Raw genomic sequence first — 17,701 nt, 5'->3', positions numbered from 1 at the left:
ATCACACTGGTAGCACTGCCACATTAAAATGATCTTTTTCCAAAGCTATAGGGACAACAAATTACTAAGTCGATCATCAGAATATATTTTCTATTACCAGTTCGACAACTTACTAAATTGGTATGTCTTACACTTACCACCTGTGAGGCCAGACAATATGCAATGGTCTTTGTTGATCATCAGCTCCAGCCAAAATGTTACACGGATTTTGTTTATGTTCCCCATGATGAGTGCTTGAATTATCTGATGAGCTGAATGTTTTCAAGTATGACTCCTGCCTTACTGAGCCACCCAGGTTTTCTTGTTGTGCAGCATCACAGGATCCAGACTCTGAATCAAAATTCTTCAATAAATTCTCAGAACCTCTCTGCTCCTGTTGGAAAGGAAGGGCCATGGATGGAGCAACACCGCCATTTCCTTTAAGGCTGGGTATCTTCTGTAAGTGCGCTGCTTTGTGCCTGGGCATGAATCTGTTACAAAAAGAAAATGCAGTATACGTTTAGTGAAAATACTATTTAAAATTTGCTCTTTACCTTTCTGTAAGCACATGATGATGATGTATAAAAACTGAGAAAAAAAAAAACTAAAGATATATCAAAAATTCTAGGAAGAGCACAAAAAGCAGTAGTCACCAAGAGAAAGTTCAAAAGTTTGAAATTAGACCAGATTGTCTTTGGTTTCCAAAGAGTTTCTGTGGCTATAAAAATCTGCACTGCACATACCGTAAAAAATCAGGGTAGAGTGATGGTTTAGCATTTTCTTTACTTGTCTTTCTGGAGTTCTATGTTTTCCAGTCATGACATGGCCCAGTGTTTATTTTCAAAACATACTTTTGCTCATTAACCTACAAAAATGCTTGAAACTTCCTGAATTAACACTGGGTATTTCTGCTCACATGACTGTTCTGTATTCCTGGGCACTTGTACACGTTTTTATTAAGTTGACTTTGCTAATATTTCTTTTTTTAAAAAAAAAATTTATTTATTTTTATTTTTGGCTGTGTTGGGTCTTCGTTGCTGTGCATGGGCTTTCTCTAGTTGCAGCGAGCGGGGGCTACTCTTCGTTGTCGTGTGCAGGCTTCTCATTGTCGTGGCTTCTCTTGTTGCAGAGCACAGGCTCTAGGCACACGGGCTTCAGTAGTTGTGGCACATGGACTCAGCAGTTGTGGCTTGTGGGCTCTAGAGCGCAGGCTCAGTAGTTGTGGCACACGGGCTTAGTTGCTCCGCGGCATGTGGGATCTTCCCGGGCCAGGGTTTGAACCCGTGTCCCTTGCATCGGTAGGCAGATTCTTAACCACTGTGCCACCAGGGAAGCCCAACTATTAGGTCAGCAGCTAATCCAAAACCACATCTGTTGGACTTCACCTTCTTATTGGCTCCCAAATGGTCTAAGGTTTTATAAGGATCACATAGCTTGGTCCCTTGCTAATATTTCTTGAAGTATCTTTTTATATTTTTTTCATTACCGTCTCACCCCTTTCTTCCCATAATGCTTTGTCATAGAGTTCGATATCTGCTACTTGTCGATAGAAGCAAACACATAAAATGCAACCAAGGAATTCACCAAGTACTAGGGAGCAAACCAGTAGACAGAGTGGGAGACAGACTTGAGAACAACAAAGGAACCTGTGGCGGAACACAGTATATCAAGAATGGACATTCTAACTTTTAAAACTGAGAACTAGAGATTAATTCTGACTTGGGGATAAGTAAAGGCTAAAAGAGGGTTTTATTTGACTGATTCTGAAAGGCAGAGAGGGGGAAGTTTTGAATGGAGGGAACAGTGTGATCAAAGGAAAAGGGTGTGAAAGAGCATGAACTCTTCAGGGAATAAGATGCACGGCAGAGTCTGAGTCCCGGGATCTGAGGTATAGAGAGGCAGGCTGGGGCCGGACAACAAGGGTGTTCTCAGAGGCCCTGAGCCCCATGCAGAGACTCGGCCCCTTACCTGGATTGTGGAGTATGTGAAGAAATGGAGAGTACATGCATTTAAGAGGTAGGTGAGGAAGAAGAACCACAGAACCAAGGAAAGCAATGAGGAACATTTGGAAGAGCTGAAAGGGAATCTGAGAGTAATATCACACTATTGAGGTAAATTAAGAGCTCCTAAAGCACGGGTAGGAAAAAGAACCAAGAGTTCTTAAAACTGTTAAAAAAAAAAAAAAAGGGTGTGAAACACTGTAGAGGTGTTACAGCAGCAGAAACGACAGGGCAATTTTGGCCTCGTTATACCGTAGATCACTGGCTACTGCCAGGGCGGTTCGTGTGGGGTGAGGGCAGAGAGAAACCAGACACTGGTTAGGGAGAGAGGGGGACAAAGAGAAGAAAGGAGAAGGCAAGGTCAAGTTTTCTTTAATGGGGTGCATGTCCACAGGGGTGCTCGCTTGGGGATACTTGCTAGGGAAGGGAGCAGGATCCTGAGGAAACAGAGAAGTCTTAGAAAATGGAAGTAGAGGGGCTTCCCTGGAGGTGCAGTGGTTGAGAGTCCGCCTGCCAATGCAGGGGACACGGGTTCGTGCCCCGGTCCGGGAGGATCCCACATGCCGTGGAGTGGCTGGGCCCGTGAGCCATGGCCGCTGAGCCTGCGCGTCTGGAGCCTGTGCTCCGCAACGGGAGAGGCCACAACAGTGAGAGGCCCGCGTACCACAAAAATACCCCCAACAAAATGGAAGTAGAAAAACATCATAAGGTGTGATAATGGCAGGATGCTTGCTGCAGGGGAAGTAGGGCCTTATTCAAGAGAACACACTCCGTGCTTCCTTACAAAGCTGAGAGGGAAGAAGAAGAGAGAGACGGAATTGAAAAGAACCGTTTCAGGTGGCAGGTGCGGAATCCAGTGCGTCCCCAAAGCCTTGGACAAGGCCATGTATTTCAAGCGAGGTGAGGAGAGATGGTGCTCAAGAAGTGACCTGAGTCAGAAGGTCGCCGTGGAGAGGGGGATGGGCGATCGCTAGTTCCGAACCAACGGGCAGGTGAACAAGGCTAAGCAACAGTGTGGGTTCTGCTGCGAACTGGAAATCCAGTCTGGCTGTAGTATGCTATGTACATTCTAGAAGCAAAAGGTGTGATGTGGGGGGCTCTGTGCTTGTTTCGTGAGGCCTTTTGAGAAAAATCACCTTACTGTATAAGCCACCTCCCCCCACACCCGTGCCCTGTCATAAGTGGATGAAGTAGATATTGCATATGGACAGATAAAACACGAAGAATGGGGCTAGCCTCCTTGGTATGCCCTTATAAAGTAATACATTAATTCTTGATTTAAAATGTAAAAAGAAGGGAAAAGGATCTGAAAAAGAATATATATATATGAAATACTAAAAAAAACTGAGTCACTTTGCTGTACACCTGAAACTAACACAGCATTGTAAATCCATTATACTTCCATTTAAAAAACGAACATTGAATTTAATATCTCTCTTTAGATTATTAGGTTAAGGAAATTTATTGAATTATAATGAATGCTGTACTAAAAATGTTTCTTCTCATCTACAGACCTTTAAAAACTCAGTGGTCACAACCTCAGTCTTATTAGAACTGCTCTAATAAAAAATTAGAGAGTTTATTTTTTAAAAAATGGAAAGAAACTTGGGCATATACAGATTAGAGTTTCAGATCTCACAGGTCCAAAATCATGAAGGGAGGTAACCAACTTTCTTCCTGAAATAAATTCAAAATATTGAGGAGATTCTAAGGAACTAAAAATCAACAGGAAAGTTCCCATCGATCACCACTAAAAGAAAAAACATGACTATGACAATATCCTCAACTTCTCCTAAACAAATGGAACAAATGGTAAGAGAAGGAACATCTGTACATATGTGGAAATCAACAATAGCGCAAGCGAAGTAACCTATTTGTTTATGTCAGATAAAGAACACCAAGGCAAGCTTAAAAAGGATTTTAACAGAATTACAAACTTGGTGCACGAAGGATTCACACACACACACACACACACAAATCAATGGACATTGAAACAACATATCTTCATTTTAGAAAACAGTATCATGACCCATCTTGCTCATAAAATCCCTTTATATTGGCCAGCATGTGAGCAAAATTGCAAATTAAAAGAGATGGGAGATTGGCTAAAGGTTTGTAAGCAACGGGAACTGGTCACTGACAAGGAATCTAGCTGTGGACAAGGTGCTAGGCCTGCTTTTTTGCAATACATTTCCTAAATGTTCTCAAGGATGAACAGAATCCCACCTTAACCCAGGTTGCGGATGACTGACTAGATAGGTGGTGGTGAATAAGGACATGGGAAGATGCAGAATATCAATATGGACAGAAACCCAAAACTCAGCTTATTAATATTATGAAATTGACAAAATAAAATAAACCTGAAAGCAGTAGGACATGTGGAAAAGACTATGTAGATTTCCTGGAGTTTGACAAGATGAGTCTGGGCTGATTGGACCAGCAAACTAACTGATGCTGCTTGGTTATGGAATGTGATGTACAGGACAGGGAGAGATCAAGCCTGTGGGAGCAGAATACTGTGCAAATGCTGATTTCATCTGAGGCACCTGATAACTATATATGTTTGAAAATTAGAGAGTTCTAAGAAGAGCAATAATAATAATTAAGGCAATGGAAAAATTGATTTATGAGGACAGATTAAAGGAGCTAAATATGAATAGCCTGGTTAAGTGACAACTAGAGGGGTACATAATAGGAATCTCCAAGGAAAGAGAATAATTATTTAGCCAGGTACAAGGGGGTATAACTAGGAGTAATGAGATAAAATTAAGAATGGGAAAATTTAAGCTGAATTTCCAGGAAAACTCCCTGACGGTGTAATTTATTAGCTCATGGAATAAATTCCCTATGGAAATGCTATAGCTAGGGAAACTTAATAATAGAACTGGACAAAATACCAAAAATAATATAGATGATAATCCAGTACTTGAAAGAAGGTGGTTACGTGCTATGCTTTCCTTGTTTACAATATCTTCTCATATTTTTCTCTAATAGTCTTTTATATAGAGTGATGGTTACCCAAAGAAGTATTTAGGCAATTAGCTAAATCTAAAAGGAAATACGTCCTTTAGGTGAGGGAAGCTAAAATTACTTCAGTTTTCATATATTCTGCAGTAATAATTTTTTACTACTTTGTTTCAGCAGAGCTGATCTTGAAGTAAGCTGGACAAATGTATTACTATTTCTAAAAAACAAAATAAAACAAAACGATCCTCAACTACCATCCCACACAGTCTACTCTGATTCTCTGTGTGTGACATGAGACCCATATTTTCATAGACATGTTTTATATAAACTATGTATTGCCATAATAGAAATCAAAAAACTTTATTCCAGCTTTTCTAAATGTAGCTCTATGGTCAATTACTTCACATCAATACCAAGATCAAATAGACATATACTAACAAGCAGTTTGCTTAATAATAGTCACCACACTAATTAACCCATCCAGAACATTCTTAATCAGATGCTATTTGAAATGTACAGTGAAGAGAAGGCTGGCAATAAACGGTTCTATGCTAAAAAAGCAAATAATACCTTACTGATGGGGTGATACTGGCTTTTTTATAGAACCGGACAGAATGTTCACACTATCCTGGTGTGAACTCAGTGAAGTAACTATGCAAATAGGCACATGACCGAACACCTCCTTCCTCCTCCCCAGCTTCAACTCTGGGAGAGGTGCTAATGAGAAGAGGAAAGGTACAGAGGTAAGGAGTGAAGGAGAGAAAAGAAAGAATACCAGTGAGCTGCCTTCTAGAGGACATGGCAGCCTTGCCGTTTAACCATCCCCTCAATTTTTCTTAAAGAAATGCTACTACCCACCTTACTCACAGAATGTCCTTCCTGTTTCTGAATCTCTCAGAAGCCCTATTCAAACATGTTTTCACTCTTAGAAAGATTCTGGTTACTGCAGTCGTTTCCAATCTGTTATCAGCCTTGGGACCCCACTCCCAACTTTTTTCCAACCAATAGGCAATCTTTGAAACAAAAGTAGAACCTTCCCTCTGCCTCCTCTCCTTCTTTCCCACCTCTGTCCCCCAGGGTGGGTCCAGAGGCATTGCCACAAAACCCCAGTACTATGTTGAGGGATGTTTAAAGACACAGCTGGAATAAGTACTTTCCAGACCTAAATCTGATTGCTTCCCTGCACTACCCACATCCAAACACACAAACGTAGAGCTGGACCTGTAGGAATGGCCAAATGCCTTATTTGGATTAGTCCAAAAATACCAGATTTGGGCGGAGCTTAAACCGATGCTAAGATTGAGGGTAAGCAAAGGAAATGCTCTATGCTCTAGGCTCCTTAGCTGATTTCTGCTGAAGTTGAGGAGGCAGCATATGTTTAGCTGACCAACAGAGGTAGTCAGGAGGAAGGTGATAAGATAAAGCAAGTCACATCGACTTAGGACATTGAGACTGATTCATGTGTTGTTGAAGAGAATGCTGTGGCTAAAATGTATGTCATGTGGAATACGTTGCCTACAAACATCTTTTTGAGAGATTTCAGTGAAAAGTACTTAATATGGTAAGTTCAACCTATAGAATCTCATAAATAAGTACCCACAGATAAGAGTCCTCAGGACATGATTAAGTCATGCTTCTCAAAGCAGATCTGGAAGATAGCGTGTGAAAAAAAGTGATGCAAATGAGTGGATGATTAAGGAGACAGAGAGAGGGCATAATTCATCAACGATTATTTCAAATATGAGCCAATGAGAAAAGAGGAGAGTCTTAGCAACTGGAATATGGAAACTGGCCTCCCTGTGGGGCAGGAACGGAGAGAGGGGGCTGAGGGAGCTCAGCGTGTGTACATGTAGCTCAGGTGTCGGGGAGGGAGAACAGTACGGCCATCCCTTCAGGCTGAAGTCTCACAAGGTGTGTTCTGTTTATCATGAAACAGAACGTGTAGGTATTGCCCTAGAGAAGGTTTTGTGGTGTAGGTATTGCCCTAGAGAAGGTTTTGTGAGAGATCAAGTTTTGGAAATGCTGGGTTAAAGTTAAACATTTCTTCACAGCAGAACTTCCCAAAGCACATGCTAGTATGTTCAGTAAATATGTTCATTCATTCATTCTTTTGTTCGTTCAATAAATATTTATTTAATACCTATTGTGTGATAGAGACATTGTGTTTATTGTTTCCCAAACTTAGCACTTAATGAAACAAGGACCAATCCCCCGAAGTCCTCACCACCACCCCCACACACACGCATACACACAAAGAGGCACCTTAAGAATTAATATTCGACAAAGGATACCCTGGGAAATACTACTTTAGACCCTAGGAGGTGCACAGCCTGAGTCAAAAAGCATGGGCAACCAGATAGGTGATGGCATATTTTATATAGTAGGGATGGCAGAGGAGTGGGAAAATGCATTTCCTCTCCAAATGATGAAACTCAGCCCAAAAGGCCATTCACCAAGGCCACACATCAGTAGAGAAAAGGAAGTCTGAAGATATCAGGGAAACCTGTGAAAAAAGTAACAGAAAAAAATACAGTTCAAGGCTAATATGGATGACAGCAGAAAAAAATATCATTCGATTTTATCACAGCAATTTCTGTGGATTCTGGGACAGAAACCATGTTGAGAGTTGAAGAGAAGGGAAATAGGAATCAAAGATAAATAATTTTTCCAAAACCAACTGGGAAGACGCATCCAGGCAGTTCAGTGATCTAAGTTCTTGGGTGATTTATAACAAAAACTATTCACTGTTTCCAAACAATGTGTTGGAAATTAATTACAAAATTAACATTTTTAGAATTTTAGCCACATAAGCAAATATCAAAGATAATCAAAAAATCATGTTGCCCACATGTATCCAATATATCACTTATATGGTAAGCAGATTTATATAAACCTATAAAGTATAAAAGTAAAGATCTTAATCTAGCATTCTCATGTGCACGCATACACCCCCTGTACTTCTTGCCACATTGTCTTCACTAAATAAAGGAATCACAAACAAGGAAGTCTATCATAATTAAAACTGGATGTCTGAAGACCACAACGTTGAACAGAAAGACAGACTTATGCTTGGTGGTTGGCTGTAGGGATGGCTGCTCCTCTTTACTGGAGATGGCTATGGGCTAATATTCAAAAAATAGATGGCACATGTCTACGAAGGCTGTTTCAACAAGAAACTCTGGCAGAACATTATTTGAACAAATTTGAATCACAGATGAGTCAATCACCATCCACATGCACATAGCACAAATGCTCTGGGGGAACAGCCATCCAACAACACCGCGGCTGTTGAGGCCATGTCATTGAAATGCTCGAGTTTCGTGCCTGAACCAAATTTCAACTCCCATGGTGCAAATTTTCAAAGCCAACATGCAACATTGACAGCAGTCCGAGAGAGGATACTGAGCAAGGGTGTCTTGCTTTGACTACGAAGAATCTGTTTTGTGACAAGATAGGAAAACAGGATCCATAGAAACTAGCCTCAGTTAAAATTAACAAGCAAACCCTACTTGTTAGCCTGAGAAAGGCATGCTGAAACTGAAAGCATATTTATGGCTATCAGACTGGCCTCATTATCCATGTATGGTCCCAGGGATGACACACTTAGTCAAGACAGCATCTTCTCTTGAAGGCTGCCAAAGAGAGAAGCTTCAGCTTCCTCTCTTCTGTTTAAGGTCCATCATTTTCTGATGTCTGTCCTTTAAATAGCTGGGATATATGACTGTCATAAGGAAAAGATGGTTCTGTTCCCATGAGTCTGTTTATTTATATTTTTTTCCACCAGCATTTCTAAGAATCATTTCTGAAAATCTAACACTCTCCATATACCTTATTTATACCATTTATTTACAATACATGGCTTCTTCTGGCAACACAGTTTATGTAATTAGTATTATTTAACTTAAATAATTATGCCTCAATTCCTCATTCTCTTTTTAAAAAAAATTTTATTGGCGTATAGTTGATTTACAATGTTGTATTAGTTTCAGGTGTACAGTACCATGAATCAGTTACACATAAACATATACCCACTCTTTTATTAGATCCTTTTCCCATATAGGTCATAACAAAGTATTGAGTAGAGTTCCCTGTGCTATACAGTAGGTCCTTATTCGTTATCTCTTTTGTATATAGTAGTGTGTATATGTCAATCTCTCTTAATTCTAAAGTGTTTTAGATTGTACACACTGCTAATTTAACTGCCTACTAGTATGAGCAGTTTGTCTTATGCAATTTTATAAAATCCCTTGATGATATACTGCTCCCATACAGAAAACTTAAGGTCCTTAACAATGTATGAGACTAGGAAAAGCTACCTTGCATGTTGCCACAGCCCATGTTTATCAAACCCAGAGCCATCCTTGTGAACAGATGCACGCACACTTCTCATGATTCGCATTCCTCCCCGGAAAAGAGCTAAGCACCACAAAACCCTCTATTTTACACAAGGTTTACTGTAGTAATTGAACACAGTCAGCAAAGTTGCAGGCTAAACTGCGAACAGTGAATCTTTATCTTCCTACCTCCCCTGTAAGCACTCCCCACCAACTGGTTGTTAATTCCCTAAGAGCTTTATGCTCCTTCCCAGTGGCCCAGGGCCCCCATCCCTGCCACGCTCACCACCATGCATCCCCTTGCATCTACCTTGAATCATGCCCTGTTCTTCCCTGTTGGCCTTGTTGGAAACTAATCTTAAATTCCCACAATGTACTAGTCATCTTCCATGCTCAATATGTGCCACTTTTCCAAAGCACAATACCTTAATTCAAGGAAACTAATCACAAATGGGATAATTGCACAGTAAGCCTATGAGATTCTTTTGGGAGGACAGGTGGAGAGAAATCTCTGTGAAGCACCTTAAAGTAAGTCCACTCAGGCAATGGGCATGTTGAAGAGGGGAGAACCCAGGCTGTAGTATTGGTACCCAGTATTGCATCGGTACTTCCTGTATTTGTGAATTTATTCAAATCACTTAATTTCTCTGAACCTCAGTTTTCTGATCTATGAAATGGGATAATATCTGTTTTTCCAAATTTCTTGAGAGGATTAAAAGAGAGTTGGTAATGATGTGTAGATGAGCTGAGGAAATCAAAGTAAACTTCCCATTTCCTTGCTTCTTTATGTAACATCCACACTTATGGAGTTATTTCTAAGGCCATCTTGGGTAACACTGGATTTCCTAGTTTGTAAATGCGTCACTGTCTTGACTCAGTCAACAAATATTCATTCAACAAATATCTAAGCTCCTTCTACGAGCAAGAGGTTGTGTCTTTTTTTTTTTTCTTTTTTGCGGTACACGGGCCTCTCACTGCTGTGGCCTCTCCGCTGCAGAGCACAGGCTCCGGATGCACAGGCTCAGAGGCTATGGCTCACGGGCCCAGCCGCTCCGCGGCATGTGGGATCTTCCCAGACCAGGGCACGAACCCGTGTCCGCTGCATCGGCAGGCGGACTCTCAACCACTGCACCACCAGGGAAGCCCAAGGTTGTGTCTATTTTTACAAAAATGTTAGAGCATATGTAGTGACATTTCATACGTACTTATTTTGGTCTCTTACCCCCAGAAATCGTAAGCTATCCATATTACCTTTAAACTAAACTGTATTTACTGATTCCATTACTACAATGATCTAACTTTTCCATTTAAACTTAATAATTTGCTCATCATTTGTTTCATTAATAACTCAGAAGTGAAGTTTTAAAAGCTTCTATTCATTCACCCCGCTTAATTTAACAATAGTATACAAAAATGAAAAAAGTTCTCAAATGTGAATCTGAAGTAATTTCTTTCAAGCAAGAGGAAGTGGCTGTTTCACGTGTACATAGACTCAGCAAGCTGCTCGGTATGGATTTACCTCGTTAGCAAGTAAATGTTCACATTACTCTGGGAATCCCATATCTTCTACAGCATCAGTAAAGCACTGAAGGAAACTCTAAAATGACCTCTAATCACATGTCCTATTCCACAATTTTTTTTGGAAGGCATTATTTGGAGGTTGAAAGCAAGATAGTAAAATGTGCTGGTATTGAAGAAAGGATCACTTTCTTCTTTCCAAACAAAAATAGGAATTCCCTTAGGGCAGTGTTTCCAATTGGAGAGTATCCTTTAGAGCATGGTATCATTTTATGGGTGCTATGGGCTGAATTGTGTTCCCTCCAAATTCATATGTTGAAGTCCTAACCCTGAATGTGACTATGTCTGGAGATAGGGTCTTTAGGAGGTAAGTAGGGTTAAATGAGGTCATAAGGATTGGTCCATAATCCGATAGGACTGTGGTCTTACAGGAAGAGGAAGAGATCTCTCTTCCTCTCTCTCTCTTTCTTCCCCCTTTCCTCCCACGGCCACATGTGAGGACACAGCCAGAAGGCAGCCAGCTGCAAGTCAGGAAGAGAGCTCTCCTCAGAATTGACTATACTAGCACCCTGATCTCAGACTTTCAGCCTCCAGAATGGTAAATTCCTGTTGTTTAAACTACCCAGTCTATGGTATTTTGTTATGGCAGCCTGAGATGATGAATACAACTGGATACTGTTGTGGAAAAGAGGGGAAAGAATCAATACCATGATGGGTGAAATTTCCTGAACAGGGTATCAGGAAAATGATAGAGTGGAAGGTACCATATCTATGTTGACAGACAGTGACAACAAGAGAATATTGTACAAGACGAGAGAGCTAACCATCAAAACTGATAAGAGAATTTGGGGGATGAAATGGAGAAAATATGAATTGTGAAACAAAAATGTTCCTTTTTTAACTAAAAATAAAAAGAATAGAGAACTGAGTTTAGGAAAGAATTTTTCTTAAAAATTTGTTCGGTTGTGACATTTAATCTTTCGAAACCTGAGTTTCTTCATATGTTCAATGAGAATGAGACCAGTCCCCTAGACTTCCAATGGAAGTAGGAGGATCAAACTTCTAATCAAATCTACTGATTACCTTATAATTATTAAGAGGCAAAAAGGCACACTGGGTCAAGCAGGGCTCTAGGTATATTGTATTGTTTTAAATTCTGGGCTCTGCCACTTATTAGCTAACCTGGGGAAAGAGTTTTTTCTCTAATTATCAGTTACCCCATCTGTAAAATGGAGCTAATAATAATGCTGCCTTGCAGAGTTATGTTTTCCATGTTGCTTGGCACATAGTAAGAGCTCAGGAAATACTATTATTTTTTATTTTTGATAATAATGGAGAAGGTCAACATTATGCTCTCATGGTTACTAAAGAGATAATCAACATTCTAAAAACTCCAGTCTCTGACTCCACTGGCCCTCTCATAGTTAAGCTACTTTATAAATCAGAGACCCCTGCCTTTTTTTAAGATGTGTTTTTCTTGTTAACTCTCACAAGTTACACTTTAGCCGTCCATTTAAGGCAGGCATTTTAATGTTACCTTACTTTCATTTGTATACTAATCAAAGATTTGTTCTCTGTCTAGAGGCACATTAATTACAAAAAGGCTCAATGTTATAAATCAAACAAATATATTCCTCCCTTTCTATTATTTGTTTCCTGTGGTGCTTTTTTCTACCTTACGCTTTTCCTTGTCTTTCCTTTTATTCCTTCATTTTTCTAACTGAGAGGTTCCATCTTCTCCCTTCTTAAAGCTGTATAAACCAGAAAAGTAAAACCAGGAAATTTAAAACATCAGTTTCCAGGTCTCTGAAGCATGAACAGATGGGCATCAAAAATCCAGTCTTTTATTTTTTCCTTTTTCGTTTTCCTACCCACAACCTGAATAAATCAAAATTACCAGCAAATCCAAATTCCAGCACAAACCCCCTTTTTTTTCCAATGCTACAGCATTAAGTATTGATTCACTTCAAGTTCTGGTTCTACACTGTCTAATTTTTAAGTCACAGAAACTGTCTTTATTCCAAACTAATATTTTAAGATACAACTTTGTTAACTTTACATTTGAAATAAAGCCTTTAAATGTACAAAGTGAGTGTACAAGCACTTCCACTTTCTTCAGGTTTTCTATACTTTCTAGTATTTCTAAGTTTGGAAGAGATGGGTAAAGTGCTGGGCTATTACTAGAATATAACCAAGGCTTGAAGGTAAAGAAAGACTTACATACTCAGTGAAAATACTGAGTGAAAAAGGTCAGAGAGAAAAACATTTATTCACCGTTCAACCCAAATTGGAATGCCTATTATGTGCCAGGCGAATAGCCAAGATGCCCTCACGAAACACCCAATGGGGTAGGTGCTCCAATCAGGGGAGAATTAGGTATTATGATTATGAGAACCCAGGCCTGGGGAGGGGGGCTAATGTCAAGAAAGGCTCTCCAGAGAAGGTGCTCTTTCGGCTGAGACCTCAGTGATGATTAGAAGGTAGCCAGGTGTGAATGTGAGAGGTGGACTGTGTTAAGAACAACAGCATGTGCAAAGGACCTGGTGAGAAAACATGGTTCAGGGGTAAAAGCAAAATATGGCCAGAGCACTGAGTGAGTGTGGATAGCAATGAAGGTAAGGGAGGGGGAGGTCAAAAACGAGGCTCGAGAAATAACCAGGGGGAGGACTTTCTACCCTTAATAATATAAGTAAGAGGTTTATAGCCATTTGAGGAATTTCTAATCAGATTGGGTCTGAATAAAAATGCTGCATGCGGTATGAAGAACAGACTGGGGAAAACATGGAAGAGTAAACATCAATTTTAAATCCCTCTGCCTTTTGAAGCTCTACTGAAATAATGGTATGGGAATTTTTATAAGGCATGGACTCTCAGGGACAACAAGAATAATTGAGTAAGATGACAACAGAAAAGAAATGTCAACTGGATTTCAAGAGATGGAAAGCAGATGGATGAGTGGTGTTGGAGCAGAGAGAAGGAGGCAGAATGCTTCTGTAAGTGTAGGTGATTCTGCTTGTGTACGTGGTGTTAGCAAAGAGACAGCAGCTCATTTGCTCCAGAGGAACTCCGGAAGGCTCAGGAACTGGACACACCAAGTGCCTCTGGAGGTGCAATTGCAGAGCAGAGCTGAAAACAGAACTGGTAGCAATTCTATAGAAAGTAAACACAAGCCCTCTGGTAACCTCCTCAAGCCCATGCAGCCAAGCAGCTACCGTCCTTCTCCCCTGACCTCCCTCCTCAGCAGCAGAAAGGCTTCCTCACTGGATGATCTGGACCACAGAGACCAGGCAAGGCTAAAGGCAAGGGTGAGGGAAATTAAATGAAAGGATGTCTATTTATTAATGATGCTTCTCCAGCACCCCTCCTCTATCTGGCTCCCAGACAGCTGGAGATTTTCCTTCCAGGACATTATAGGAGCCTTTCTCTGGAAACTAACTGGGCTTGACCTAGCAACGCTGACATGTGGAGATGCCACAATGAAACAAATGAATTCCTATGAGAAAGGTCACTGGTCAACAAGCCCTGTCTCTGAAATTCTAATCATCTTTTAAGGTCTCACCTCAAATATGAATGGAGAGACAGTCACCATCAGATATTTGAGGAAAATTTTAACATCAAGTTAATACGATGAATCAAACAAATACAAAAGGGGAACTTAGAGGAAACTGAGACAACATGGAGAGTAGAAGAAAACTTAAAAAATAATCCTATGATATCCATAGTGATAAAATAAGCTTTTGCATTCATGATGGGAGAAACTGGATGTGATTAGAAAGGAAATTCAAGAACAAGAAAGAATGCTTACATATAAAAATATCATAACTGAAAAAAAATCAATAGAAGAGTTAGAAGATAAAGTTGAGAAAATCTTACAGAAAGCAAAATAAAAACAAAGAAGAAAATAGGAAAAGAGATAACAAAATAAGGTCAATCTAAGGTTCAGTAATGACTAATAGGAGTTGAAGAACATAATATTGAGAAAATCATGGGTGAGAACATCAAAGAAAAAATATAAGAAAATTCTTTGTAGTGAAGGAAATATATACCCAGCATAAGAAAAGAACAAAAATCCAATTATGGAATTTCAGAAGACAGGAGTTTCAGAAGACAGGAGTAAAAAAGAAAATCTAATACCTTTTGGGAGAGTGAACACGACGAGTCACAGGCAAGTTATCAGAAATAGAAATCAGACTTCTCAACAGGAAGTTCAAAAAGTAGAAAACAATGGAGCATTACCTCAAACTTCTGAGAAAAATGAGTTCCAATGAGAGCTCAAAACTCAGTCAAGTATTAAGTAAACGTGAGGAAGGACAAAGCCATTTTCAGACAAGCAAGATCTTAAGAAATTTTAGCTCCCTACATTTCTTGAGGAGATACCGGTGGATGTACCCCGCTAAAATGATAAAGTAAAAAAAGAGAAAGATGTGGGATCCAGGAAATAGTTGACTCAAGGGTCCAGAGAGCAACATAAAATGAACAGGAGCAGGAGAATCTAGGCCTCCAGGATGGAGATGTCCAAGGAAAAAAATGGAAATGATAGATTTCCTGATGTGTCTGACCATATTAAAAAGATGAGTTAGTGATGGTGGCAGAGCTAGGAATGGGTTTGTGATAGTGACACAGAAACCAAGCAAATAAAGCTAAAGCAATATTTACCTCCAGGAAAAAATGAAGAGTTGCTCAGGGAAGGAAGTCTTATCATAGAAAACAATGATGCTCAGCAGGGAACAGTTTCACATAGAAATAATGCCATAAACACAGAGTATTTAATTAACCAAAAATTGAGATACAGCTATATTGGAAGGCTAGGGAAAGGGAAAAATATGTGAGTGCCTGCATGTGCCTGCTCATACAGTACGAGGGCTAACTAAATCACCATTTCTACTGTAGGAAGTCAACAGATAATATCTCATATTAAAAAAAATCAAGAAATAGCAAGATAAACAAAAGTTTTGTTAAGTGGTAGCTTGGACAGGGGGGCAGTTTGGGGTGTGATGGACTGGGTAAAGGAATTTTGCTTTGTCTTACAGATCCTTTTTGCACCCTCTGATCTTTTAAAACCAAATATATGCATTACCTTGCGAATCCATGACTTAATTAATAATCTCTAGAAATTTCTTACCAAAATCTCTTTGACTATTGCTTGTAGCATTTTCTCTAATTTTCCTTCTGAAACTTCTATTAGACATATGTTGAATTCTTATCTTTTTATTCCTTAAGATCTAGCTTCTAGGTCACTAATTCTCTCTTTACACATGTCTAATACTTACACTCAGTGGTTAATTTCAATGAATGTATAAAATTTCTACTTAGTTCTTCTCAAAATATGCACTAAGATTTTACAGTGCCTTTTATTTCTCATACTTGCAATTTATTCTTTATGCTATTAACTGTTGTAAAAACCTACTTTATCTTCTCTATCCAGAAGTTCTAGTATCTGAACTTATTAAGGGTCTAATCCTACAGTAAGTTGTTCGAGCCAGTTTATCACTTGCTACGCTAGGATGGATATTCAACAGGAAACACCAGAAAGCTACAGGCTCCCCAAAATGAAGCAATGGAGAAAGGTTTGTACCCAAGTTTTACTCTTCCTTTAAAAAAAACTCACCATTTTTCTAAATTCTAATATGTTTCCTTCGGCAGTCAGCAGGTATTTATAGAGCACCCACTCAAACTCAAAATTCTGCTGTTATAGGAAAAAGAATTAGAAGAAAAATCAGACATTTTAACATATGGTTGGATTTCCCTCTTCTAAGCTTTTTAAAGAAATAGTATGTTGGTTGTTTAAAGATCACAACAATCCATGGTCATCTTTCAGGACATGCTGAACATTATTTTGAGGTTTAACATTATTGGCAGAAGAGTTTTCTACTTTCCACCTTGAAATATCCTTTTTTGAATAGTGGGCATATATTTGCAGTAGAGACTCATCCATTCACAGTTTGTGCTAACATTATTGTGAATCATAACCACAGAGATGTACAAACATCTCCTTAAATACTAAAGTGGATATAAATGGAAGTGGTATACCTTTAAGGACATAATAAATGTCCTAGAAAAAGTAACTATGCAGTGAAATTCTCCTATAAAACAAAAAAATTCTTATAATCTTAAAAATGTAATTCTATAATTTAGCTGTACTGAGAGTCTGCATCTTATTGGCCTGGGCTATTTTAGAGTACTGCATATCTTACCTGAATTGTCAATACATGCCCTACTTTATACCCATTTAACACTTCAATAATATACGCCAGGGCATAACTGACTTCTAAGTTATTCTAGAACTGCATGTTATTTTGGGAGTACAGATAGCAAATGGCCAGATGGCCCTACAGTAAACTGCCGAAGGCCATTTAAAACTAATCCATGTGTAGATGTATTCCAACAGAGAATTATGGACAGCAACCAGTGAGATACCGAAGTTCTACTACAATATTATCTTTGTTAAGCCAGAAATAACATTCCGATTTTATAGAACTGGAGTTAAAACAAACATTATTCTTTACTTTCCTGTAGTAAATAAACGAGCAAAATCAACTCTATTGCCTCGCAGGCTTACGGTAGATGCTCAATATAGATTTGCTGAATGAATGAATGCCTTGGTACAAGGAAGTGGAATAGGTTATGTATACGCTATTCTATGCTTTTCTGGATCCTGATTGTTTCTGTATACTGATGTGTGGTTTGGGAGTTTGCATATGTTTTATTTAGGTAGTTTGCATATACAAAGTAGAAAGAGGTAAGGCTGTTTGAAGGGTAATTATTTCTTGATGGAAGAATATAAAAAGTATAAACAGCTCAGCTATCGCTTAAGCAAACTCAGCTCTTCATTCCTGATCTACAATGCAAATAGTATACAAAATAAGGTTTCATTAAACAGTGACTGTCACATCAACAGGAAGG

At 39.2% G+C, this 17,701-nt stretch overlaps 1 protein-coding gene across 23 annotated transcripts in view; it reads right to left on the bottom strand.

Annotated features, from left to right (window-relative positions):
• The window catches only part of GTDC1 (glycosyltransferase like domain containing 1), a 492,727-nt gene that overhangs the window by 169,936 nt on the left and 305,090 nt on the right, over positions 1–17,701 (bottom strand). For all 23 annotated transcript variants that reach the window (XR_009564645.2, XR_009564636.1, XR_009564640.1 and 20 more), the window contains one exon: positions 138–470. Coding sequence is in view for 12 of the 23 variants with exons in the window: in XM_070045999.1 (XP_069902100.1) it covers positions 138–470 (333 nt within the window). In the remaining 11 variants the exon portion in view is untranslated. The remainder of the gene's footprint in view (positions 1–137; positions 471–17,701) is intronic.

This window comes from Globicephala melas, chromosome 7, assembly GCF_963455315.2.
Source record: "Globicephala melas chromosome 7, mGloMel1.2, whole genome shotgun sequence".
In the NCBI taxonomy this organism is placed as follows: Eukaryota; Metazoa; Chordata; class Mammalia; order Artiodactyla; family Delphinidae; genus Globicephala; species Globicephala melas.
The sequence above is the reverse complement of the archived record's forward strand: the minus strand, read 5'-3'. Positions and strand labels throughout refer to the sequence as shown.